Source organism: Chiloscyllium plagiosum, unplaced genomic scaffold (genome assembly GCF_037043375.1).
Source record: "Chiloscyllium plagiosum isolate Xiang-an unplaced genomic scaffold, Cpla_swu_hap1 HiC_scaffold_17, whole genome shotgun sequence".
Taxonomy (NCBI): domain Eukaryota; kingdom Metazoa; phylum Chordata; class Chondrichthyes; order Orectolobiformes; family Hemiscylliidae; genus Chiloscyllium; species Chiloscyllium plagiosum.
Window position 1 is genome coordinate 2,572,365 of NW_028270155.1, and position 27,370 is coordinate 2,599,734.

Here is a 27,370-nt window from a genome sequence, read left to right on the forward strand (position 1 = left end):
TGCTGAGGGAGGATCGTAGCTGGATGCTGAGGGAGGATCGTAGCTGGACGCTGAGTGCGGATTGTAGCTGGATGCGGAGGGAGCATCGTAGCTGGACGCTGAGTGCGGATTGTAACTGAATGCGGAGGGAGGATCGTAGCTGAATGCTGAGGGAGGATCGTAGCTGAATGCTGAGGGAGGATCGTAGCTGGACGCTGAGGGAGGATCGTAGCTGGACGCTGAGGGAGGATCGTAGCTGGATGCGGAGGGAGGATCGTAGCTGAATGCGGAGGGAGGATTGTAGCTGAATGCGGAGGGAGGATTGTAGCTGAATGCGGAGGGAGGATTGTAGCTGGATGCTGAGGGAGGATCGTAGCTGAATGCGGAGGGAGGATTGTAGCTGGATGCTGAGGGAGGATCATAGCTGAATGCGGAGGGAGGATTGTAGCTGGATGCTGAGGGAGGATCGTAGCTGAATGCTGAGTGCGGATTGTAGCTGGATGCTGAGGGAGGATCGTAGCTGGACGCTGAGTGCGGATTGTAGCTGGATGCTGAGGGAGGATCGTAGCTGGACGCTGAGTGCGGATTGTAGCTGGATGCTGAGGGAGGATCGTAGCTGAATGCGGAGGGAGGATTGTAGCTGAATGCGGAGGGAGGATTGTAGCTGGATGCTGAGGGAGGATCGTAGCTGGACGCTGAGTGCGGATTGTAGCTGGATGCTGAGGGAGGATCGTAGCTGAATGCGGAGGGAGGATTGTAGCTGAATGCGGAGGGAGGATTGTAGCTGGATGCTGAGGGAGGATCGTAGCTGGACGCTGAGGGAGGATCGTAGCTGAATGCGGAGTGCGGATTGTAGCTGGACGCTGAGTGCGGATTGTAGCTGAATGCGGAGTGCGGATTGTAGCTGGACGCTGAGTGCGGATTGTAGCTGGACGCTGAGTGCGGATTGTAGCTGGACGCTGAGTGCGGATTGTAGCTGGACGCTGAGTGCGGATTGTAGCTGGATGCTGAGGGAGGATTGTAGCTGGATGCTGAGGGAGGATCGTAGCTGGACGCTGAGGGAGGATCGTAGCTGGATGCTGAGGGAGGATTGTAGCTGGATGCTGAGGGAGGATCGTAGCTGAATGCGGAGGGAGGATTGTAGCTGGATGCTGAGGGAGGATCGTAGCTGAATGCGGAGGGAGGATTGTAGCTGGATGCTGAGGGAGGATCGTAGCTGAATGCTGAGTGCGGATTGTAGCTGGATGCTGAGGGAGGATCGTAGCTGGACGCTGAGTGAGGGAGGTTTGTAATTACTGACTGAGTGCGGATTGTAATTATTCTCTGCCTGGTTCTCCCAGAACAGCACCGCAGCACTGTGACAAGCTGCTGTTTCCATCCAGATGGACAGAGATTGGCATCTACATCCTGTGACGGGACTGCCCGAATCTGGGACATGTCAGTGAAGAGAACAACCATGACGTTGAGGAAGTACGGAGATAACTTTACATTGGAGTTTTAACTGGGAAGGGGCTGGAAATATTGCAGCAGGCTCGTAGGATCATTTCTACATTGAGGGATAGATTTGAAGGATGGGGAAGGCTGAAGTAACCTTAAACCTTGGTTAGTCAACACTTTGACCAGTAGATGCTCTGGAAAAGCTACATAAAAATATGTAATGAGATGATAGGTGACATACTTCTGTGCCTTAGTGTCAATTTAATGTTTGATAATGCTCCAGCGAGGCCTAGCGACACATCCATTCAGGTTGTTGTTATAGTTATCAGGAAAAGCTGAAGAGACTGGAATGTATTTTCACTCCTTCCCAGGCACAGGAATGTGGTGTCAGATTGCTGCTTCAACCAGACCGGTAACGTACTGTGCACAGCCTCCTGGGACAGGTCGCTGCTGGTGTGGGACATCACCGTGGGCAATTTCCGATCCCGGGGCCCACAGAGTCTCAGTGATGGTCACCATGGTTGCATCAGTTCCTGTATGATCTCCAACGATGGTGAGCACATTCAATAAACAAGGCTAGTCACAGGCCTGCACTGTACAGCTTCACAAACAGCTTTTCAACTCAATGTTCAGTCAAGGCAATCAGCAATCAATTAGTGACAAAAGAAGACCACAGTCTCATCTGATCTCACTCTTACCCCCTACAGACTCTGACAGTATGGCACTCCCTCAGCACAGACCCTCCGACAGTGCGGCACTCCCTCAGCACAGACCCTCTGACAGTGCGGCACTCCCTCAGCACTGACCCTCCGACAGTGCGGCACTCCCTCAGCACTGACCCTCCGACAGTGCGGCACTCCCTCAGCACTGACCCTCCGACAGTGCGGCACTCCCTCAGCACAGACCCTCCTACAGTGCGGCACTCCCCCAGCACTGACCCTCCTACAGTGCGGCACTCCCCCAGCACTGACCCTCCTACAGTGCGGCACTCCCTCAGCACAGACCCTCCTACAGTGCGGCACTCCCCCAGCACTGACCCTCCTACAGTGCGGCACTCCCTCAGCACATACCCTCCTACAGTGCGGCACTCCCTCAGCACAGACCCTCCGACAGTGCGGCACTCCCTCAGCACAGACCCTCTGACAGTGCGGCACTCCCTCAGCACTGACCCTCCGACAGTGCGGCACTCCCTCAGCATTGCCCCTCCGACAGTGCGGCACTCCCTCAGCACAGACCCTCCTACAGTGCGGCACTGCCTCAGCACTGACCCTCCGACAGTGTGGCACTCCCTCAGGGCTGACCCTCCGACAGTGTGGAACTCCCTCAGGGCTGACCCTCCTACAGTGCGGCACTCCCTCAGCACTGACCCTCCTATAGTGCGGCACTCCCTCAGCACAGACCCTCCTACAGTGCGGCACTCCCCCAGCACTGACCCTCCTACAGTGCGGCACTCCCTCAGCACTGACCCTCCTACAGTGTGGCACTCCCTCAGCACTGACCCTCCTACAGTGCGGCACTCCCTCAGCACAGACCCTCCTACTGTGCGGCACTCCCCCAGCACTGACCCTCCTACAGTGCGGCACTCCCCCAGCACTGACCCTCCTACAGTGCGGCACTCCCTCAGCACTGACCCTCCTACAGTGCGGCACTCCCTCAGCACAGACCCTCCGACAGTGCGGCACTCCCTCAGCACTGACCCTCCTACAGTGCGGCACTCCCTCAGCACTGACCCTCCTACAGTGCGGCACTCCCTCAGCACTGACCCTCCTACAGTGCGGCACTCCCTCAGCACTGACCCTCTGACAGTGTGGCACTCCCTCAGCACTGACCCTCCGACAGTGCGGCACTCCCTCAGGGCTGACCCTCCGACAGTGCGGCACTCCCTCAGCACTGACCCTCTGACAGTGTGGCACTCCCTCAGGGCTGACCCTCCGACAGTGTGGAACTCCCTCAGGGCTGACCCTCCTACAGTGCGGCACTCCCTCAGCACTGACCCTCCTACAGTGCGCCACTCCCTCAGCACTGACCCTCCTATAGTGCGGCACTCCCTCAGCACAGACCCTCCTACAGTGCGGCACTCCCCCAGCACTGACCCTCCTACAGTGCGGCACTCCCTCAGCACTGACCCTCCTACAGTGTGGCACTCCCTCAGCACTGACCCTCCTACAGTGCGGCACTCCCTCAGCACAGACCCTCCTACTGTGCGGCACTCCCCCAGCACTGACCCTCCTACAGTGCGGCACTCCCCCAGCACTGACCCTCCTACAGTGCGGCACTCCCTCAGCACTGACCCTCCTACAGTGCGGCACTCCCTCAGCACAGACCCTCCGACAGTGCGGCACTCCCTCAGCACTGACCCTCCTACAGTGCGGCACTCCCTCAGCACTGACCCTCCTACAGTGCGGCACTCCCTCAGCACTGACCCTCCTACAGTGCGGCACTCCCTCAGCACTGACCCTCTGACAGTGTGGCACTCCCTCAGCACTGACCCTCCGACAGTGCGGCACTCCCTCAGGGCTGACCCTCCGACAGTGCGGCACTCCCTCAGCACTGACCCTCCGACAGTGCGGCACTCCCTCAGGGCTGACCCTCCGACAGTGCGGCACTCCCTCAGCACTGACCCTCTGACAGTGTGGCACTCCCTCAGCACTGACCCTCCGACAGTGTGGCACTGCCTCAGGGCTGACCCTCCTACAGTGCGGCACTCCCTCAGCACTGACCCTCCGACAGTGTGGCACTCCCTCAGGGCTGACCCTCCGACAGTGTGGAACTCCCTCAGGGCTGACCCTCCGACAGTGTGGCACTCCCTCAGCACTGACCCTCTGACAGTGTGACACTCTCTTGGTATTGAATGTGTGTTGTGCTCAGGCCTGTCAAATGGGGTTTGAACTGAATATCCTGAAGTTGTGGCTATGTGTGCGACCCCCTGAGCCTTAGCTGCCACTATGTTGCTCTCCTTCACTGTACTCTGTTCTTGTTCAATAGCAACGCTGATTGTAGCTGGCTCTTACGACCAAACCATATCGATATGGGACACAGCCGGACTATACAGGAAACTGGTTTTAAAGGTTTGTTAAACTTCATATTGGAGTAAATGCATTGGGACATAACTATTCCTATCCCTGCGAACTGCGAGCACCTGCGACGGGCTGTTGGGATGGTAGTGTTTAGGGAGAAGGGAGAGATATTTGTGGGTTGTGGGAAGGAAGGAGGTGATGGTGATCAGGCATCAGGGAGAGGGGCAGGTTGGAGTGTGGACTTTGGAGGTTAGTGGGAAGTGAGGAGGCAGCAATGGCTTAGTGGTATTATTGCCAGATTATTAATCCAGAAACACAGCTAATGTTCTGGGGACCCAAGTTTGAACCTCGCCACAGCAGATGGTGGATCTTTAATTCAATAAAACAAATCTGGAATTAATAATCTACTGATCGCCAGGAATCCACTGTCAATTGTCAGAAAAACCCATCTGGTTCACTATTGTCCTTTAGGGAAGGAGATCTGACATTGTGGACTTCACCAGTTTCCTCATCCCTTACCCCAGCCCCATTTACCTCTCCACCCTGGAGGCTCCTTGCCTTCATTCCTGATGAAGGGCTTTTGCATGAAACATCAATTTTCCTGCACCTCAGATGCTGCCTGACCTGCTGTGCTTTTCCAGCACCACTCTAATCTAGACTCTGATCTCCAGCATCTGCAGTCCTCACTTTTGCCTAATCTGCCATCACCACCTGCTCTGGCCTCCATGTGATTCCAGACCCACAGCAATGTGGATGACTCTCAGCTGCCCTCTGAAATGGCTTTAACAAGTCAGTTGTACCAATTGTTTCAAAGCCTCAAAGAAATGAAACTGAACAGATCACCCAGCACGGACATAGGTACCAGAAAAGACAACGACAGAAACAGTCCTGCCCACCCTGCAGGGCCCTCCTCACTGACATCTGGGGGCTCGTGCCAACATTGGGAGATCTGTCTCACAGACTAGTCAAGGGACAGCCCGACACAGCCATACTCACGGAATCATACCTTACAGACAACATCTCAGACCCCACCATCACCATCCCTGGATATGCCACGTCCCACCAGCAGGACAGACCCAGCAGGGGAAGGGACAGCACAGTGGGATTCAGTCAGGAGGGAGTTGCCCTGGGAGTCCTCAACATTGACTCCAGATCCCATGAAGTCTCATGGCTTCAGGTTAAACAGGGGCAAGGAAACCCGCTGCTGATTACCCCGTACCGTCCTCCCTCAGCTGATGAATCGTTACCCCTCCATGTTGAACAACACTTGGAGGAAGCACTGAGGATGGCAAGGCCACAGAATGTCCTCTGGGTGGGGGGTTTCAGTGTCCACCACCAAGAGTGGCTCAGCAGCAGTACCACTGATCGAGCTGGTCGGATCCTAAAGGACATCGCTGCTAGGCTGGGTCTGCGGCTGGTGGTGAGGGAACCAACAAGAGGAAAAATTGTGTTTGACCTCATCCTTACTAATCTGCCAGCTGCAGATACATCTGTCCATGACAGTATCAGTAAGAGTGACCACCGCACAGTCCTTGTGGAGACTTCACACTGAGAATACCCTCCATTGTGTTGTATAGCACTATCACCATGCTAAAACAGACAGACTTCAACCAGGTCTAGCAACTCAACACTGGACATCCATAAGGCGCTGTGGGCCATCAACAGCAGCAGGACTGTACTCCAGCACAATCTGTAACCTCAGGGTCCGGCATATCCCCTGCTCAACCATTACCATCAAGCCAGGGGATCAACCCTGGTTCAATGGAGAGTGCAGGAGGGCATACCAGGAGCAGCACCAGGCAGACCTGAAGATGAGGTGTCAATCTAGTGACAACACCAAACAGGAACTACTTGCCATACAGTATAAGCAGCAAGTGATAGACAGAATTAAGCGATCCCACAAACGTCGGATCAGATCGAAGCTGCAGTCCTGCCAAATCCAGTCGTGAACGATGATGGATGATTAAACAACTCACTGGAGGAGGAGGCTCCACAAATATCCCCATTGTCAATGATGGAGGAGCCCAGCACATCAGCGCAAAAGCTAAGGCTGAAGCACTCGCAGCAGTCTGCAGCAAGAAGGCCCAAGTGGGTGATCTTGGGCTCCTCCAGTGGTCCCAATATTTCCGATACCAGTCTTCAACCAATTCAATTCACTCCATGTTACATCAAGGAATGGTTGGAGATGCTGGAGACTGCAAAGGCTATGGGTCCTGACAACATTCTGGCAATAGTACTGAAGACTTGCCGCTCCCCTAGCCAAACTGTTCCAGTACAGTTACAACACTGATATCTACCCGGCGATGTGGAAAGTTGCCCAGGTATGTCCTGTACATTAAAAGCAGGACAAATCCAACCCGGCCAATTACCGCCCCATCAGTCTACTCTCGATCCACAGGTAAAGTGATGGAAGGTGTCATCAACGGTGCTATCAAACAGCACCTGCTCAGCAATAACCTGCTCGCAAGGTTTGTGAAGGTTTGTGGCTCAGGTTGAGGTTTAGGGTGTAGATTTGCTCGCTGAGCTGTAGGTTTGATATCCAGATCTTTCATTACCTGGCTCGGTAACATCATCAGTGGCGACCTCCAAGTGAAGCGAAGCTGTTGTCTCTTGCTTTCTATTTATAGCTGCAGCACAGACGAACTTCGGAAAACAGAGGAGAACCACCTATACAACGTATTCAAGAAGAACGGATACTCAAAAAATACAGTGCGCAGATTCCTCAAGAACAAACTACGACAAGCAGACCAAACACAGCCAGAAACCCTAACCACCTTACCATACATCAAAGAAGCTTCAGAAATGACAGCCAGACTACTAAGACCCCTCAGAATCCTAGTAGCACACAAACCCACCAACACTCTCAAACAAAAACTAACAAACTTAAAAGACCCAGTACAACCCATGGACAAAACCAACGTTGTCTACAAATTTCCATACAAGGACTGCCACAAACACCACATAGGACAAACAGGAAGAAAGTTAGCCACCAGGATACACGAACACCAGCTAGCCACAAAAAGACACGACCCTCTCTCCCTCGTAGCCCTACACACGGATGAAAAAAGCCACCATTTCGACTGGGACAACACATCTATCCCAGGACAGGCTAAGCAAAGACATGCCAGAGAATTCCTAGAGGCCTGGCACTCCAACCACAACGCCATAAACAAACACATAGATCTAGATACCATCTATCAACCCCTCAGAAAATGAACAGGAAATGACATCACCACAAACCCCAGGACCCCCATCCAGGAGAAAGATATAAATAGAAAGCAGGAGACAACAGCTTCGCTTCACTTGGAGGTCGCCACTGATGATGTTACCTAGCCAGGTAATGAAATGTCTGGATATCAAACCTACAGCTCAGCGAGCAAACCTACATCCTAATAACCTGCTCAGTGACATGCAGTTTGGGTTCCCCCAGGGCCACTCAGCTCCTGACCTCATTCCAGCCTTGGTTCAAAGGACCTGAATTCCAGAGGGGAGGGGAGAGTGACAACCCTTGACATTGAGGCTGTATTCAACCGTGTGGCACCAAGGAGCCTTGGCAAAACTGGAATCAATGGGTTTCAGAGGGCAAACTGTCCGCTGGCTGGAGTCATACCTGACACATAGAAAGATGATTGTGGTTGTGGAGGGTCAGTCATCTCAGCTCCAGGACATCTCTGGAGTTCCTCAGGGTAGTGTCCTAGACCCAACCATCTTTAGCTGCTTCATCAATGACCTTCCCTCCATCATAAGGTCAGAAGTGGGGATCTTCACTAATGAATCTACAATATTCAACAACATTTGTGATTCCTCAGATACTGAAGCAGTCCATGTTCAAATGCAACAAGATCTGGACAATATCCAGGCTTGGGCCGACAAGTGGCAAGTAACATTCATACCACACAAATGCCAGGCAATGACCATCACCAATGATAGACACTCTAACCACCAACCCTTGACATTCAGTGGTATTACCATCACTGAATTCCTCACTGTCAGCGTCCTTGGGGTTATTATTGACCAGAAACTCAACTGAACTCGCCACATAAACACAGTGGCTACAATAGCAGGTCTGAGATTTGGACTACTGCAGCGAATAACTTGCTTCCTGACTCTCCAAAGCCTGTCCATCATCTACAACGGGCAAGTCAGGAGTGTGATGGAACACTCCCCACATGCCTGGATGGGAGCAGCTCCAACAACACTCAAGAAACTTGACACCATCCAGGACAAAGCAGCCGCTTGATTAGCACCACATCCACACCCTCCACCACTGACGCTCAGTAGCAGCAGTGTGTACCATCTACAAGATGCACTGAAGAAACTCACCAAAGATCCTCAGGCAGCACCTTCCAAACTCACAACCGTTTCCATCTTGAAGTTGGAGAACCACCTATACAACATATTCAAGAAGAACAGATACTCAAAAAATACAGTCCGCAAGTTCCCCACCAAGCCACTCACCATCCTGACTTGGAAATATATTGGCGTTCCTTCACTGTCACTGGGTCAAAATCCTGGAATTCCCTCCCTAAGGGACATTGTGGGTCAACCCACAGCACGTGGACTGCAGCGGTTCAAGAAGGCAGCTCACCCCCACCTTCTCAAGCAGGCAACGGGACGGGTAATAAATACTGGACCCAGCCAGAGACACCCACATCCCACAGGTGAGTAAAAAATTAGGTGTTCTGTGTGACTCCAAGTTACTTCTTAACTGCCCTCAACTGACCAAGCAAGGCCCTCAGTTCAAGGGCAGTTAGGGATGGACAACAAAAGCTAGCCCAGCCAATGACACCCACATGAAAACAAATGCGATAATGTTCAATGAATCAAGAAATATGGAAATACAAAAATTGAAGAAGGTGGATTCTCGATTAACACGTGAATTGTACAGAATTTCCAGCACAACACTGGGTTCTGCTTCACACAAACATTCACTGATCCTCCCTCAACATCTGCCTGTTCACTTCAGATAATGTGGTACTTTAGATCTGTCTTCACTGGGGAAGACACGACCAATCTCCCAGATGTAATAGTGGCTGAAGGACCTGAACTGAAGGGAATTTATATTAGGCAGGAATTGGTGTTGGAGAGACTGTTAGGTCTGAAGGCTGATAAGTCCCCGGGGCCTGATGGTCTACATCCCAGGGTACTGAAGGAGGTGGCTCTAAGAATCGTGGATGCGTTGGTGATCATTTTCCAATGTTCTATAGATTCAGGATCAGTTCCTGCGGATTGGAGGGTGGCTAATGTTGTACCACTTTTTAAGAAAGGAGCGAGAGAGAAAGCAGGAAATTATAGACCAGTTAGTCTGACCTCAGTGGTGGGAAAGATGCTGGAGTCAATTATAAAGGATGAAATTACGACACATCTGGATAGCAGTAACAGGATAGGTCAGAGTCAGCATGGATTTATGAAGGGGAAATCATGCTTGACTAATCTTCTGGAATTTTTTGAGGATGTAATTCTGAAGATGGACGAGGGAAATCCAGTGGATGTAGTGTACCTGGACTTTCAGAAAGCCTTTGATAAAGTCCCACATAGGAGGTTAGTGAGCAAAATTAGGGTGCATGGTATTAGGGGCAAAATACTGACATGGATTGAAGATTGGTTGGCTGACAGGAAACAAAGAGTAGTGATAAACAGCTCCATTTCGGAATGGCAGGCGGTGACCAGTGGGGTACCGCAGGGATCAGTGCTGGGACCGCAGCTTTTTACAATATATATTAATGATATAGAAGATGGTATTAATAGTACATTAGCAAATTTGCTGATGATACAAAGCTGGGTGGCAGGGTGAAATGTGAGGAGGATGTTAGGAGATTACAGGGTGACCTGGACAGGTTAGTTGAGTGGTCAGATACATGGCAGATGCAGTTTAATGTGGATAAATGTATGGTTATCCACTTTGGTGGCAAGAACAGGAAGGCAGATTACTACCTAAATGGAGTCAGGTTAGGTAAAGGGGCAGTACAGAGAGATCTGGGTGTTCTTGTACACCAGTCAATGAAGGCAAGCATGCAGGTACAGCAGGTAGTGAAGAAGGCTAATAGCATGCTGGCCTTCATAACAAGAGGGATTGAGTATAGAAGCAAAGAGGTTCTTCTGCAGCTGTACAGGGCCCTGATGAGACCACACCTGGAGTACTGTGTGCAGTTCTGGTCTCCAAATTTGAGGAAAGACATTCTGGCTATTGAGGGAGTGCAGCGTAGGTTCACGAGGTCAATTCCCGGAATGGCGGGACTATCTTATGTTGAAAGATTGGAGTGACTGGGCTTGTATACCCTTGAGTTTAGAAGACTGAGAGGGGATCTGATTGAGACATATAAGATTATTAAAGGATTGGACACTCTGGAGGCAGGAAACATGTTTCCGCTGATGGGTGAGTCCCGAACCAGAGGACACAGCTTAAAAATAAGGGGTAGGCCATTTAGGACAGAGGTGAGGAGAAACTTCTTCACCCAGAGAGTGGTGGGTGTGTGGAATGCTCTTCCCCAGAGGGCAGTGGAGGCCCAGTCTCTGGATTCGTTTAAGAATGAGTTGGATAGAGCTCTCAAGGATAGTGGAATCAAGGGTTATGGAGATAAGGCAAGAACAGGAGACTGATTAAGGATGATCAGCCATGATCATAATGAATGGTAGTGCAGGCTCGAAGGGCAGAATGGCCTACTCCTGCGTCTATTGTCTATTGTCCCTCTTTCCTTCCTATGTTTGAGACTTTAAAGGCTGTGCCTAGTTCTTGGTTTCTCTCTCTCTCTCTGTTTTGAGAAACTACAACAATTTAAAACATTTATTCACAGAATGTAGACACTGCTGAAGGGTTAGCACTGATTGCCTGTCCCTAACTACCCCACTTTCTTGAACCGCTGATGTCCCACTGGCATCAACCAACAATAATAATGCGTACTCATATAGCACATTTCACATCCCTGAATATCAAACAAAGCTTGACATTTTGATTTCAAATCCCTCCAAGAACGTACCGTCTGCCATCTCTTTAATCTCCTCCAGCTGCTTAACACCAAATATCTGTATTCACTCTCTCTACTCTGTTATGCAGCCCTGATTTAACATTGCACCATTGGTGGCAGGACCTCTCACTAAACCTGGAATTTCTTCAGTTAGCCTTCCCTGTCTCCTCCACCTTTAAGAGATACTTTTAACCTTGCAGCTTTGATTGAGTGTTTGGTCCTTAGCTTAGTGTCAGGTGAGAGCGGTCCCACCCAACAGTGGGGAGGCACTGGAGGAGAGTGGAGTGGTCGATGGTATCAGTGATTGCAGACAAGTCACACAGGGTGTCATTATGAGTTTGATATGAGCTGTTTCTATGCTGTGGTAGGTAATACCTGATGTGATAGGAGGCAGAGTCGATGGGGTGAAGGGCCTTCTTCCCCTATCTCTTATGAGTCTGAAATCAGATTGGAGGCAATTCTAGGAGAAGTAATCATCAGAGAATGAGCGGAGTAGGTAAGGATGTGCAGCTCATTACCACGGGGTGTGGTGGAAGTGCTTGTTCTCGGTACGTTTAAGGTGAAGCTGAGTAAACCCAGGATGGAGAAAGGACTAGAAGCAGATGTTGAAAACTGAGATGAGGGTCTAGGAGGAGTATAAGCACCAGTAGGATATATTTGGGCTGAATGGCCTGTTCTCATAATGTAAAACTCTAGAAAGGAAGCATCAATGTGGTCATAGAGGAAAAGAGTTCTGGAGCAATTAGATGTTAATTTGCCGATGTTTACCTGATTGGCTCCTCTCTCACTGTCCCTGTCTGCCTCTCGGCAGGATCACCAGGACTGGGTACTGGATGTTGCTATCTCCTCCAACAACAAGTGGATTCTTTCTGCGTGTAAGGTACAAGTGTTATCTATGATCATTTATAATATGCTCATCCACAGGATACAATGCAGCAATTCACAAAGGTCCCAGGAGCATCACATTCCAAACCCACGATCTCTAAATCAAAAACAATAACAACTTACATTTATCTAGTGCCTCCAATAAAATGTCCCATGGCATTTTGCATGATCAGATTATAAAACAGTAGATGACCTTGAGCCGGGAAGGAGACGTTGGGACATTGGCCAGCAGCTTGTTGAAAAGGCAGGTTTTTAGACAATAGGTGCAGGAGTAGGCCATTCTGCCCTTGGAGCCTGCACCACCATTCATTATGATCATGGCTGATCATCCTTAATCAGTATCCTGTTCTTGCCTTACCTCCATAACCCTTGATTCCACTATCCTTGAGAGCTCTATCCAACTCTTTCTTAAATGAATCCAGAGAGTGGGCCTCCACTGCCCTCTGGGGCAGAGCATTCCACACACCCACCACTGTCTTAAAGGTGCAGAGGTGTTTGGAGGAAAATTCAGAGCCGAGAGACTTAAAGGCATGGCAGCCAATGATGGAGCGATTAAATTCAAGAATATCCAAGAGAGTAGAATCAGAGGAGAGGTGAGGGAGAGTGGTGGGGCTGCAGGAGATTACAGACAGCACAAGGGCTACAGCAGTTCAAGGCGGCAGCTCACCAACATCTTGTCAAGGGGCAATTAGGGATGGGCAATAAATTCTGGCCCAGCCAACAATATTCACATCTCATGAGCAAAGAAAGAGAAAGATAGGAGAGTGAGTCCTTGGAGGGATTTAAAAACAAGGAGGCCAGAGAACACATGGGGTGATAAGGGGAGTGGGACTTGCTGTAAGCTCAGACACTGGCAGAATGATTCCAAGTTCAGGGAGGGTTGAATGTGGGAGACCAGCAAGGAGGGTGTTGGAATAATGGAGTCTGCAGGTTTTCAGCAGCAGATAATCTGCATTACTAAGTGGGAAAAAATAACAGGTACATGGGAATACCAGCCCCTGCCAAGTTCCCCTCCAAGCTCTAGCTCCCAGACCTACAGGTGCCATTTCTAAGTTTTTACCTATTCCTTTCTTTCTAGGATTCTACTGTGCGTTTGTGGGACATTGAGAAAATAGAACAGATACCAGTCGTCAAAGCTGCGTGGAGGGAGCACGGGGAGAGAGTTGTCAAGGTTTGATGGTCCAACCTGTTTTCTGCTTAGACCAGGAGATGGGAGAGGGGTGGTCCCTTCCTAAGTGCAGTCAGTTTAATTGCTGGTGGGGCTTTGACAGCACATCCGCAAATCCCAGCATCTCTCATTCATTTTCACCCTTTACCCTGCCATCTGGTCTGGGCAGGTAAGGCTTCTAATAAATACTCTCAATTCCCTCAAAGTAGAAGCAAAAACAACCCCCCCCCCCCAAAAAAAAAACAAGATCCCACAGCTAAACACAGATCGAGAGCGGTGATAAAACATCGACCACAACCCTGGGCTTTACAAACAGAGGCACAGACTTTGAAAGGAAGCAGGATGTGAGGGGTAAGCAGAGTATTGTATCAACTTCTAGGTAGGGCATTTCAGAGGGTGTCAAAGTGTTGCAGAGGGATGCAGGAGAGATTTACCAGAATGTTATCAGGGTCAAAGAGCTTCCATCAACACTGAGATCCTGAAGAGGCCAGAGTAATTCTCTTTCAAGCAGAGAAGATGTGCAAACTTCTGCTGGATTTGGACAGAGTTAATGAGGAGAAAGTGTCTGGAGTGGGAGGAGGTTGAGGGACCAGAGGAGAGAGAGATTTCAGGTGATTGAGGAAAGGAGGAGGGGAGGGGAGGAAATTCTTTTTAACACAGTCATTTGTCGTGATCTGGAAAGCACTGAGTTGAAATGACAGACCAGGCAGATTCAGCCTTTCAAACATGAATTGCTGAGTAAATATTTGTCTTTGTCTGTGTTTGATCAGTACATTTACAGATGATATGAAAATGGGTGCTGTGATTAATAGTGAGGAGGAAAGCCTAGGACTACAGGCTGCTCAGATGGATTGAATAGTGGCAAATGGAATTTAATCCTGAAAATTGTGAGATGATACATTTGAGCAGACTAACAAGGCAAGGGGGCTGACAGTAAATGGTAGGAGCCTGAGAAGTACAGAGGATCACAGGGATCTTGGCAGCAGGACAGGTAGATAAAGCGGTTAAAAAGGCATACAGAATACTTGCCTTTATTAGTCAAGGCATTGAATATAAGAGCAAGGGGGTTATAATGGAGCTGTATATAAGATTGATTTAGGTGACAGCTGGAGTACTGTGTGTAGTTCTGGTCGCTGCACTGTAGGAATACTATGCTGGAGAGACTGCAGAGGAGATACACCAGGATGTTGGAATGAAGGCACAATACAGTCTAGAATGAATCTTCTCCATCATGATTCGGGTGCACAAAGCTCTGAGGGGCACTGACAGGTAGGTAGAGAAAATTGTTTTCCCCTTAGTAGAGGGTTCAATAACCAAAGGGTACAGTGTTAAAGTACAGTACGGACATTTCAAGAGAATTTGAGGGAATAAATTTTCATCCAGAGAGTTGTAGCTATCTGGAACTTACCGCCGAAGATGGTGGTAAAAGTGAGAACCCTCAAGAACTATAAGCACTCAAATCGCCACAGGATACAAGGCTATGGGCCAGGAGCTGGGAAATGGGATTGGAATAGATGGATGTTTGATGTCTGACACAAACATACTGCGCTTCTGTGCTATAAAAACACTCTGATTCTGTGTGCACGCGTGTAGATGTGCATGTGTGAGTGTGTGCGCATGTGGGTGTATGTGTGCATGGGTGTGTACATGTGCATATTTTGAGTCTAGCTGAATGAGTGTTCCTGTAAGTGTGTACCATTAGGTGCAGGTATCTGTCACTGGTTGTGTGTGCCTGAGTGGATGTACCTGTTAGTGAGTGTGTGCCTTCCTGATGAATGTGGCAGTGTGTATACCCAGGTATGGGTGTTCATGTCCTTGTCCTTTGCTCTGTCCCCTGCTAATGTTTCTCATCTTCTTCTCAGTGTACCCATTGTGAGAAACCGTTCTCAAGGTGCCGCGATGACAGCTCAGAGAACCTGACCATCTGTGTGTTCTGCCGTTTGTCAGCATCACCACGGAGCTCTCTGCGCACTGTCCCCAGCATGCCCAACATCCCCACTGTCCCCAGCGTGCTCAGCCTGCCCAGTGTGTCCACTGTCCCCAGCCTGCCCAGCCTCTCAGAGTCAGCACCAAAACAGTGATCCCAGGAAGGTCACCCTGCTCATTAACGTTGCTGCCTCATTCATTCCACCCTGCACCTGTCAGCTATAGTTCCAGAATACCGAATCCCAAAGGAAGTTAAGCGCTGGTGTCACTGTCTCACTTTCCTGAGTGATATTTTAAATGTGTAATTTCTACCCTGAATAAACTCCCTGCTGCTGGAATTTGCTGCATAATCCCCAAGGAACCTGTACCTTTCCATGAGGCTGGAAAGTTTGTGCTGCTGCCTCTTGACCCTGAGCTCATTCCCCAACATTTCACAGACACCCCCATGCTATTCTGTTTGCTTCGCTGGACTCTTGAGTACCCTTCAGTGCCCTCCACCTCCTTAACTCTCCCCCATGTCACTCAATCCCCTCATCCTGAAATCACCAAGCAGCAGATCCCAAATCCATCTGCTCATCCACCTGTCTCCCGCTCAAATTTGAGGTGAGGGAAATGAACCCCAGCCTAACATGAGAAGGATTTCAGGGTTACAGCTGATAACACTGAGAACATTTCTCTTTCTTTGTGGCAGTTGGATTTGGCAATTCTAATTTGTCTCAATTTTATCTAATTTTAAAAATCACTTTTTGTAAATATTTTTCATTTTCCTGTTCATTAACTCGTTTAAAGTTGTTTTTCATTTTGTGGTCAAAATGTAATCTGCTTCAGTCTTACAAATGAAATAATAAAATCTCTGTGGTTGTAATCTCTCTCAATTTCAACTCTATATTTCTCAATATTGTGGATTTAATGTTTCAGTTTCCCATACAGTCCTGGATTTGTCCTGGCACTGGTGAATCTGATCAGTAATAGGCATTCCCCTTAAACAAGCACCAAACTATCACAGAGCATTAGCTTCACACCAAGACAATGACGAAGCTGCAACAATTCCAAGCCAGACTTGGAAAAGTCCACATCACAAGGAGGAGGCCATTCAGCCCATTATCGCTAATCTGTCAGAAGGAAAATCCTGCATTTTTCCAACAATATCCGGCTGTCTGTCAGTCTAAGGGAACCAGGATAAGCTCTGACAGAAACAATGGAACAGAGGAGCGAGGGGAAGAGGCCAGAGTCGGGTGGTGGAGTGGGAACCTGTGAAAAGGAGAGAGAGGTCTTGGATAGCCTCAAAGATCAGGAGAAGTTTTTAAGTGTAACGCGATTAGAGATTATGTGGATGTGCCGCTGTTGGACTGGGGTGGACAAAGTTAAAAATTGCACCACACCAGGATATAGTCCAACAGGTTTATTTGGAAGCACAAGCTTTCGGAGTGCTGCTCCTTCGTCAGGTAATAAAACATCTGAAGCTGCTCCACAGGAGCGTGGTGCAGATACAATCCAACCCCCTGAGCCATATCCAAAGAAATTAGGGCAGGAGTGACCAAAATCTTGGTCAAAGGGAGTGATGTGTGACTCATAAATCAGACAAATTTATGAAAGTAACCTTATGTTTGACAAATGTAACCTGTGGGATAGCAGAATGGAGACCCCGTATTTGGATGTTTACAGGTATTCAGTAAAGGTACTCCAAGAGTCTTGGTGTTGAGAGAGTGATATATTAACTTGGAAAGAGGATTGGTTAGATAACGGGAAACAGCAAGTTGGGATAACCAGGGGATTTTGATGTTGTCAAGCTGTAAATAATGAAGGAAAAAGTGAGGACTGCAGATGTTGGAGATCAGAGTCGAGAGAGTGGTGCTGGAAAAGCACAGCAGGTCAGGCAGCATCCGAGGAGCAGGAAAATCGACGTTTTGGGCATAAGCCCTTCATCAGGAACCTGTGTGCTTTTCTTTGTTCCGAGGAAGGGTCACTGGACCCAAAATGTTAACTCTGATTTCTCTCCACAGATGCTGCCAGACCTGCTGAGTTTTTCCGGCAATTTCTGTTTTTGTTTCTGATTTCCAGCATCCGCAGTTCTTTCAGTTTTCATTAAGTTTGTAGAGGACCAGTGGGGCTTCATTTCCATAAGATCATAAGATGTACCAGCAGAAATAGGGCATTCCAGCACTCAGGTATCCTCTGCCTTTTCCCTATAACCCTTGATTCCTTTATGATTAAAAATCTGTCTATCTCAGCCTTGAACATACTGAACAGTGCAGTCTCTGCAGTGAAGAGTTGCACAGATTCACTACCCTCTGAAAAGAAATTCCAGCTCTGTTTCTAATGTGAGATCCTCTTATTCTGAGAGTGTACCATGTGGTCCCAGACAAGAAAACACCCTCTCCACACTGGCAATTAATTATCCCAGGATAGCGATGCTTCAGGCGGAATAGAGAGGGAAGTAAAAGGGGTGGAGGTGTTGCATTACTGTTCAGTGAGAGTATCACAGCTGTGCTGAAAGAGGACACTATGGAGGACTCGAACAGTGAGGCAATATGGGCAGAGCTCAGAAATAGGAAGGGAGCGGTAACAATGTTGGGCGTTCCCAACAGCGAGCGTGAGATAGAGGTACAAATATGTAAACAGATTACGGAAAGATATGGGAGCAACAGGATGGTGGTGATGGGAGATTTTAATTTTCCCAACATTGACTGGGATTCACTTCGTGTTAGAGGTCTAGATGGAGCAGTATTTATAAGGAGCATCCAGGAGGGTTTTCTAGAGCAGTATGTAAATAGTCCAACCATCCATACTGGACCTGGTGTTGGGGAATGAACCCAGCCAGGTGGTTGAAGTTTCAGTGGGGGATTACTTTGGGAATAGTGATCACCATTCCATAAGTTTTAGAATTCTCATGGACAAAGATGAGAGTGGTCCGAAAGGAAGAGTGTTAAATTGGGGGAAGGGCAACTATAGCAAAATTCGGCAGGAGTTGGAGAACATGGATTGGGAGGAACTGTTTGAAGGGAAATCCACATTTGATAAGTGGGAGGTTTTTAAAGAGAGGTTTGTTAGAGTTCAGGAGAAATATGTTCCTGTGAAAATGAGGAATAGAAATGGCGAGATTAGGGAAACATTGATGACAGGTGAAATTGTGAGACTGGCTAAGAGGAAAAAGGATGCATACATAAGGTCTAAGGGACTAAGATCAGGTGAAACTTTGGGAATGTAGGTCCAACCTGAAACGAGGATTTAAGAGGGCTAAAAGGGGTCATGAGATATTCTTAGCGAGTAGGGTTAAGGAAAACCCCAAAGCCTTTTATTCATATATAAGGAGCAAGAGAGTAACGAGGGAAAAGGTTGGTCCACTCAAGGACAAAGGGGAAAAGTTATCTGTGGAGTTTCCTCTACCTCGGGGAGACAGGATGCCTTCTTGCGAATCATTTCAAAAAACATCTCCGGGACACCTACACCCACCAACCCCACCGCCCCATGGCTGAACACTTCAACTCCCCCTCCCACTCCATCAAGGACGTGCAGTTCCTGGGCCTTCTCCACTGCCAAACCATTACCACCTGATGCCTCATATTCCGCCTTGGGACCCTGCAACCACACGGGATAAATATGGATTTCAACAGCGTCCTCATTTCCCCTCTCCCCCCACATTATCCCAGTCCCAAGCCTCCAACTCAGCACTGCCCTCCGCACCTGTCATTCACTACCCCCCCCCCCCGACCTATCACCTTCTCTAGTCGCTTTCCCAGCTACCTCCCCCCAGCCCCACCCCTCTCCTACTTATCTCTCAGCCTCGACCCACAAGCCTCATTCCTGATGAAGGGCTTATGCCCAACATCGACTCTCCTGCTCCTCGGATGCTGCCTGACCTGAGCTTTTCCAGCACTACACTCTCGACTCTGATCTCCAGCATCTGCAGTCCTCACTTTCTCCTGAAATTATCCCAGGTTACTGAGGGAAGTGAGAGAGGAAATAGCTGGGGTTTCAAGATATCTTTGCCGCATCCTTGAAAATGGAGTAGGTCCCAGAGGACTGGAGAATTGCTAATGTTGTCCCCTTGTTTAAGAAGGGCAGCAGGGATAATCCAGGTAATTACAGACATGTGAGCCTAACGTCAGTGGTAGGGAAGCTACTGGAGAAGATAGTAAGGGATAGGATATATACCCATTTGGAAGAAAATGTGCTTATCAGTGATAGGCTGCATGGTTTTGTGCAGGGAAGGTCATGTCAGACAAACCTATTAGATTTCTTTGAAGAGGTGACAAAGTTGATTGATGAAGGAAGGGATGTAGATGTCATATACATGGACTTTATTTAGTAAGGCGTTTGATAAGGTTCCCCATGGTGGGCTGATGCAGAAGGTGAAGTTGCATGGGGTCCAGGGTGTTCCAGCTAGATGGATAGAGAACTGGTTGGGCAGCAGGAGACAGAGTAGCAGTAAAAGGGAGCTTCTCAAAATGGAGACCTGTAACCAGTGATGTTCCACCGCTGTTTTTTGTGATATAGATAAATGATTTGGGGAAAAGTGTAGGTTGCCTCATTAGCAAGTTTGCAGATGACACTAAGATTGATGGAGTAGCGAGAGTGAAGGGGACTGTTGGAGAATACAGCAGATGTAGATCGATTGGAGAATTGGGCAGAGAAATGGCAGATAGAGTTCAATCCGGACAAATGCGAGTTGATGTATTTTGGAAGATGCAATTCCAGAATGAACTATACAGTAAATGGAAAAGTCCCAGGGAAAATTGATGTACAGAGAGATCTGGGTGTTCTGAAGGTGGCAACACAGGTCAGCAGAGTGGTCAAGAAGGATGGGGTATTGAGTACAAGAGTTGGCAGGTCATGTTACAGTTATATTAGACTTTGGTTCGGCCACATTTGGAATACTGTGTACAGTTCTGGTCACCACATTTACCAAAAGGATGTGGATGCCTTGGAGAGGGTGCAGAGAAGGTTCACCAGGAGGGTGCTAGCTATGAAGAGCGGTTGAGTAGATTAGGATTATTTTCATTGAAAAGGAGGTTGAGGGGGGACTTGATTGAGGCCTACAAAATCATGAGAGGTGTAGACAGGGTGGAGAGCAAGAAGCTCTTTCCCAGAGTGGGGAACTCAATTACTAGGAGTCACACATTCAAAGTGAGAGGGGAAAAGTTTAGGGGAGATATACGTGGAAAGTTTTTCATGCAGTGGGTGGTGGGTGCCTGGAATGCGCTGCCAGTGGAGGTGATAGAGGTGGGAACGATACCGTCATTTAAGATGTATCTAGACAGATACATGAATGGGCAGGGAGCAGAGGGATAGAGACCCTTAGAAAATAGGCAACAGGTTTAGATAGAGGATATGGATCGGCACAGGCTTGGAGGGCCGAACGGCCTGTTCCTGTGCTGTAATGTTCTTTGTTCCCCTGTCCAGTCCCCTAAAAATCAGTAAGGTTGCCTCGTGTTCTTCTAAATTCCAATAAGAACAGGCCCAATCTACTCAACTCTCCTCATAAAACATTCCCTCCATCCCAGCATCAGCCTAATGGGCCCTGTCTGCACTGCCTCAAATAAAAAGCCTGAAAACTGACCACAGTATCCCAGCTGTGGACTGACTTGTGCCTTGGACTGTTTTAGCAGAACCTCCCCCCTCTTATATTCCATCCCATTTGATTGTGACCATAACTCAAGTGATGTCACCACACTGTAGGGAGGATGCACTAAAGCGGGTACGGGAGAGATTGATCAGGATGCTGCCGGGGCTGGAGTGATTCAGACATGAAGGGAGTTGTGATAGGCTGATGTTGTTTTCCTTACAACAGAAAGCTGAGGGGGACCAGTTTGAAGTGTACAAGATTGAGGGGCATCGAGATGGTAGATAGGAAGAGGCTTTTACTCTTATTAGAGGGGTCAATAATCAGGGGGCACAGTTTTAAGATACTGAGCAGGAGGTTTAGAGGTGATTTACGGAAACTGTCTTCACTCAAAGCTATCTAGTACTCACTGACTAAACAGGGGATCGAGGTGAGAACATGTAAGACATTAACAACTATTTAGATGAGCATTTGAAATGCCAGAGGACACTAGGCTATGGGCCAGGTGCTGGGAAATGGGATTAGAATAGATCATGCTGGATGACTGGCACAAACACAATGAGCTAAAGGGTCTCTTTGCAAGCTTTATTACCCATGATTTAAGGTGGTAGATGAAATGTCATGTGAAGAAATTTGAGATTATTCACTTTATTAGTAAGGATAGCAAACATTTTATTAAATGGTGTGAAAATTGAAATTGTTTAGAGAGATTTGTGTGATTCTATGCTACGTACAAAGTTAGCATGCAATTACAGCAACTACATAGGAAGACAAATGATGTGTTGGCCTTTATTGCACTTGGAAGTGGGGTACAGGAATGAAGTCTTGCTACAATTGTACCAAGTTTTAATGAGACCAGATCTGTGTGCAGGCTTGGCTTCCACATCTAAGGAAGGACACTTGTACGTTGGAGAAGTCCAGAGAAGATTGATTGATTCCTTGAGTGTGAGGGTTCTCCTCTGAGGAAATATTGGGTGGAATTCCTTTATATTCCCTGGAGTTTAAAAGAGTAAAGGGTAATCTAATTAAAACAGATAAGGAAACTCGATAACATTGAACAGGTGAGAGCTTTCTACTCCTTTGGGTGGAGAGTCTAGATCAGAACTTCCCATACGCTTTCGAGCTGCAATCCCATTTCAGATCTTAAAAATTATCGTGACCCCTCTGAGCACTGTGGGAGTGAGGGCCTGGTTCAGCAGGACTACTGTCACGTGGTCTGAACTCCACAGCATTCAACATTGACTTGGCAATCCACTTTGGTCACAAAAACAGGAAAGCAGATTATTCTCTGAATGGGGGCAGTTTAGGAAAAGGTGAGGGTGCAATGAGACCTGGGTGTCCTGGTGGAACAGTCACTAAAGGTTGACATCCAGGTGCAGTGGGCAGTGAGGAAAGCTAATGGCACACTGGCCTTCATAGTGAGAGGATCGGGGTAAGGATGTCTTGCTGCAGATATACAGGGCCTTGGTGAGGCCACACCTTGAGTATTGTGTGTAGTTTTGGCCTCCCAATCTGAGGAAGGACATTCTTGCCATTGAGGGAGTCCAACAAAGATTCCCCAGACTGATTCCTGGGATGGCAGGATCGACATAGAAGGAAAGACTGGATCAACTGGGCTTGTACTCGCTGGAATTTAGAAGGATGAGGGGGGATCTTTGGACAGGATAGATGCAGGAGTAATGTTCCTGATGTTGGGGAAGTCCAGAACTACAGGTCACAGTCTGAGAATAAGGGGTAAGTCATTCAGGACTGAGATGAGGAAGAATTTAGTCATAGAGATATACAGCAGGGAAATAGGCGCTTTGGTCCAACTCATCCATGTTGACCAGATATCCCAACCTAATCTAGTCCCATTTGCCAGCATTTGGCCCATATCCCTCTAAACCCTTCTGATTAGATTAGGTACCCTACTGTATGGAAACAGGCCCTTCAACCCAACAAGTCCACACCGACCCTCTAAACAGTAACCCACCCGGACCCATTCCCCTACCCTATATCAACTCATGACTAATGCACCTAACACTATGGACAATTTAGCATGCCCAATTCACCTGACCTGCACATCTTTGGATTGTGGGAGGAAACCAGAGCACCCGGAGGAAACCCACGCAGACACGGGGAGAATGTGCAAATTTCACACAAACAATTGCCCAAGGCAGGAATCAAACACGGGTCCCTGGCGCTGTGAGGCAGCAGTGCTAACCACTAAGACACCGTACTGCCCATAAATCCCTCCTATTCATGTACCCATCCACATGACTTTTAAATGTTGCAATTGTACCAGCCTCCAACACTTCCTCTGGCAGCTCATTCCATACACATATCACCCTCTGTGTGAAAAAGTTGCCCCTTAGGTCCCTTTTATATCTTGCCCCTCTCACCCTAAATCTATACCTTCCAGTTCTGGACTCCCGCACCCCAGGAAAAAGACTTTGTCTATTTACCCTATCCCTGCCCCTCATGATTTTATAAACCCTCAGCCTTCAACGCTCCAGGGAAAACAGCCCCAGCCTATTCAGCCTCTCCCTATAGCTTAAATCCTCCAAACCTCACAACATCCTTGCAAATCTTTTCTAAGTCCTTTCAAGTTTCACAACATCTTTCCAATAGGAAGGAGACAAGAATTGCACGCAATATTCCAACAGTGGCCTAACCAATGTCCTGTACAGCCGCAACATGACCTCCCAACTCCTGTACTCAATACTCTGACCAATAAAGGAAAGCATACCAAATGCCTCCTTCACTATCCTATCTACCTGCCACTCCACTTTCAAGGAGCTATGAACCTGCACTCCAAGGTCTCTTTGTTCAGCAACTAGGACCTTACTATTAAGTGTATAAGTCCTGCTAAGATTTGCTTTCCCAAAATGCAGCACCTCGCATTTATCTGAATTAAACTCCATCTGCCATTCCTCAGCCCATTGGCCCATCTGGTCCAGATCCTGTTGTAATCTGAGGTAACCCTCTTCGCTGTCTACTACAGCCTCCAATTTTGGTGTCATCTGCAAACTTACTAACTATACCTCCTATGTTCACATCGTCATTATATAAATGACGAAAAGTAGTGGACCCAGTACCAATTCTTGCGGCACTCCACTGGTCACAGGCCTTCAGTCTGAAAAATAACCCTCCACCATCACCCTCTGTCTTCTACCTTTGAGCCAGTTCTGTATCCAAATGGCTAGTTCTCCCTGTATTCCGTGAGATCTAACCTTGCTAACCAGTCTCCCATGGGGAAACTTGTCGAATGCCTTACTGAAGTCCACATAGATCATGTCTACAGCTCTGCCCTCATCAATCCTCTGCTACCTTTTCAAAAAACTCAATCAAGTTTGTGAGACATGATTTCCCACGCACAAACTATCCCTAATCAGTCCTTGCCTTTCCAAATACATGTATGTCCAGTCCCTCAGGATTCCCTCCAACAACTTGCCTCACCAACGTCAGACTCACTGGTCTATAGTTCCCTGGCTTGTCCTTACCACCGTTCTTAAACAGTGGCCCCACGTTAGCCAACCTCCAGTCTTCCTGCACCCCACCTGTGACTATCGATGATACAAATATCTCAGCAAGAGGCCCAGCAATCACTTCCCTAGCCTCTCACAGAGTACTAGGTTACACCTGATCAGATCCTGGGGATTTATCCACCTTCATGTGTTTCAAGACATCCAGCATTTCCTCCTCTGTAATATGGACATTTTTCACCATTTATTTCCCCACATTCTATATCTTCCATGTCCATCTGCACAGTAAATGCTGATGCAACAAACTCGTTTAGTATCTCTCTACTTAGAGAGTTGTGAGCCTGTTGAATTCTCTCCCACAGGAAGCTGTTGGGGCCAGTTCATTAGATAGATTCAAGGGGGAGCTGGATATGGTCCTTGTGGCTAAAGGGATCAAGGGGTACGGGGAGAGGATGGGAATGGGATACTGAGATTGCAGGATCAGCAATGATCATATTGAATGGTGGGGCAGGCTCGAAGTGCCGAATAGCCTACTCCTGCAGCTATTTTCTATGGTTCTATGTATCTCACAAACATTTAGCTTACAAATTAGCTTGAGCCTCAGGATAAGGGGTCAGCCATTTAGGGATAAGGGGAGAGTTTTTTTTCACCCAATCTTTGAGAGAAGGGAATATTTTCAAAATTTACTGATGACACTAAACGTGGAAGAATTGTAACCTGTGAGGAGGACAGTGTGGAATTCCAAAAGGATGTCGACAAGTTGGTGGAGTGGGTGGATAGGTGGCAGGTGAAATTCGATGCAGAGAAGTGTGAGGTGATGCACTTTGGCAGGTAGAATATTGAAAGATAATATAAATAGGGGGTAATTCTAAAGTGGTACAGAAGCAGAGGGAGCTGAGTGTATATGTGCACAGATTGTTGACGTTGGTAAGATAGGTAGAGAGAACTGGGACAGGCACCAAATAGCCACCTATTGCTCTGTAACAATTCTGTGATTTAAAGGCTTGTGAATCTTTTAAATGATCAAACGTATTTAAGTTAGAGATTCATGGAAAATTGAGGAATCAATGACTCTGATGATGAGTGAGTGGAGTGTGGGGGAATTGAAGTCTGAGTATGATGGCAGGCTGGAGAAGCTGCGCTTGTTTCTGCTGTTGTTATGGGACAGAGTTGGGGATGTTGGGAGGGGAGATACAACAGGCGAACACGTGAATGGGCCAAATGTCTTGATTTTCTTAGAACCATTTTACAAGGTTTCATCTGGGATGACTAACCCATTGGCCCATCCCCAATTTCTCTGTGTGCCATTCACCCTCTATTGCTGCCACCCACGATTACCCTTTCCAATATCTCCTCTGCCTCTCCCATACCCATTACCCTTCCCCATTACCCTGTCCCAATTGCCCACCCTTAGACTATAAACCTCATCCCTTACCCCATTCCCTCACCCCTTACCCCATTCCCTCACCCCTTACCCCATTCCCTCACCCCTTACCCCAATCCCTCACCCTTTACCCCAATCCCTCACCCCTTACCTCATTCCCTCACCCTTACCCCAATCCCTCACCCCTTACCCCATTCCCACACCCCTTACCCCATTCCCTCACCCTTTACCCCATTCCCTCACCCCTTACTCCAATCCCCCACCCTTTACCCCAATCCCTCACCCCTTACTCCAATCCCTCACCCCTTACTCCAATCCCTCACCCCTTACTCCAATCCCCCACCCTTTACCCCAATCCCCCACCCCTTACTCCAATCCCCCACCCTTTACCCCATTCCCTCACCCCTTACCCCAATCCCCCACCCCTTACCCTACTCCCTCACCCTTTACCCCATTCTCTCACCCCTTACTCCAATCCCCCACCCTTTACCCCAATCCCTCACCCCTTACCCCATTCCCTCACCCCTTACCCCAATCCCTCACCCTTTACCCCAATCCCTCACCCCTTACCTCATTCCCTCACCCTTACCCCAATCCCTCACCCCTTACCCCATTCCCTCACCCCTTACCCCATTCCCTCACCCCTTACCCCAATCCCTCACCCTTTACCCCAATCCCTCACCCTTTACCCCAATCCCTCACCCCTTACCTCATTCCCTCACCCTTACCCCAATCCCTCACCCTTTACCCCAATCCCTCACCCTTTACCCCAATCCCTCACCCTTACCCCAATCCCTCACCCTTTACCCCAATCCCTCACCCCTTACCCCATTCCCTCACCCCTTACCTCATTCCCTCACCCTTACCCCATTCCCCCACCCCTTACCCCAATCCCCCATCCCTTACCCTACTCCCCCACCCCTTACCCCAATCCCCCACCCCAATCCCCCACCCCAATCCCCCACCCTTTACCCCAATCCCTCACCTCTTACCCCATTTCCCGCCCATTGCCCTATTTCCCGCCATGCAGTTGTGCGCAGGCGCTCTCTCAGTATTTCTGTGTATACATCAGCGGCAGTGCGCAGGCGCACTGAGTCTAAAAGCGCCGATTCCGGAGGAGTGCTCGGCGGCGCCGTGGCTTAGTTGGTTAAAGCGCCTGTCTAGTAAACAGGAGATCCTGGGTTCGAATCCCAGCGGTGCCTTTTTACCCACAGCCTGGCCCCTACACTCACAATCCTTTTACAATGGCCTACATTCAGGCACCTCTGTGTTTAATCAGTTCACATCTGGCTCAGATTGTGAGAAACATCTTGCATTTCAACAGCATGGACCACACCTTCACAAGGTCCCAATGCAGCGAAGAGCCCAGTTTATGCTCAGTGTCATATACAGCATTCAGAAACCAGACTCATAGAGTCATAGACCTGTGCAGCACGGAAACAGACCCTTCGGCCCAACCCGTCCACGCTAACCAGATACCCCAAATTCATCTAGTCCCATTTGCCAGCACCCGGCCCAAATCCCTCCAAACCCTTGCTCGGAGCAAACATCCCAGCCTTTCCCTCCTTCCCTGGTAGCTGTC

At 48.6% G+C, this 27,370-nt stretch overlaps 1 protein-coding gene and 1 non-coding gene across 3 annotated transcripts in view; both read left to right on the forward strand.

Annotated features, from left to right (window-relative positions):
* Positions 1-16,246, forward strand: part of LOC122558185 (WD repeat-containing protein 88-like) — a 39,738-nt gene extending 23,492 nt beyond the window's left edge. The window contains exons 6-11 of one of the 2 annotated variants that reach the window (XM_043706492.2): positions 1,320-1,449; positions 1,788-1,969; positions 4,402-4,484; positions 12,210-12,278; positions 13,362-13,454; positions 15,314-16,246. In XM_043706492.2, coding sequence (XP_043562427.2) covers positions 1,320-1,449; positions 1,788-1,969; positions 4,402-4,484; positions 12,210-12,278; positions 13,362-13,454; positions 15,314-15,532 — 776 coding nt within the window. In that variant the 3' untranslated portion in view covers positions 15,533-16,246. The remainder of the gene's footprint in view (positions 1-1,319; positions 1,450-1,787; positions 1,970-4,401; positions 4,485-12,209; positions 12,279-13,361; positions 13,455-15,313) is intronic. The other variant, XM_043706493.2, reaches the window with a different exon arrangement.
* A 10,670-nt stretch (positions 16,247-26,916) lies between these two features.
* Positions 26,917-26,990, forward strand: trnat-agu (transfer RNA threonine (anticodon AGU)). Its single transcript has one exon. It is a non-coding gene; the product is annotated as a tRNA-Thr (tRNA).
* Positions 26,991-27,370: the final 380 nt, after the last annotated feature.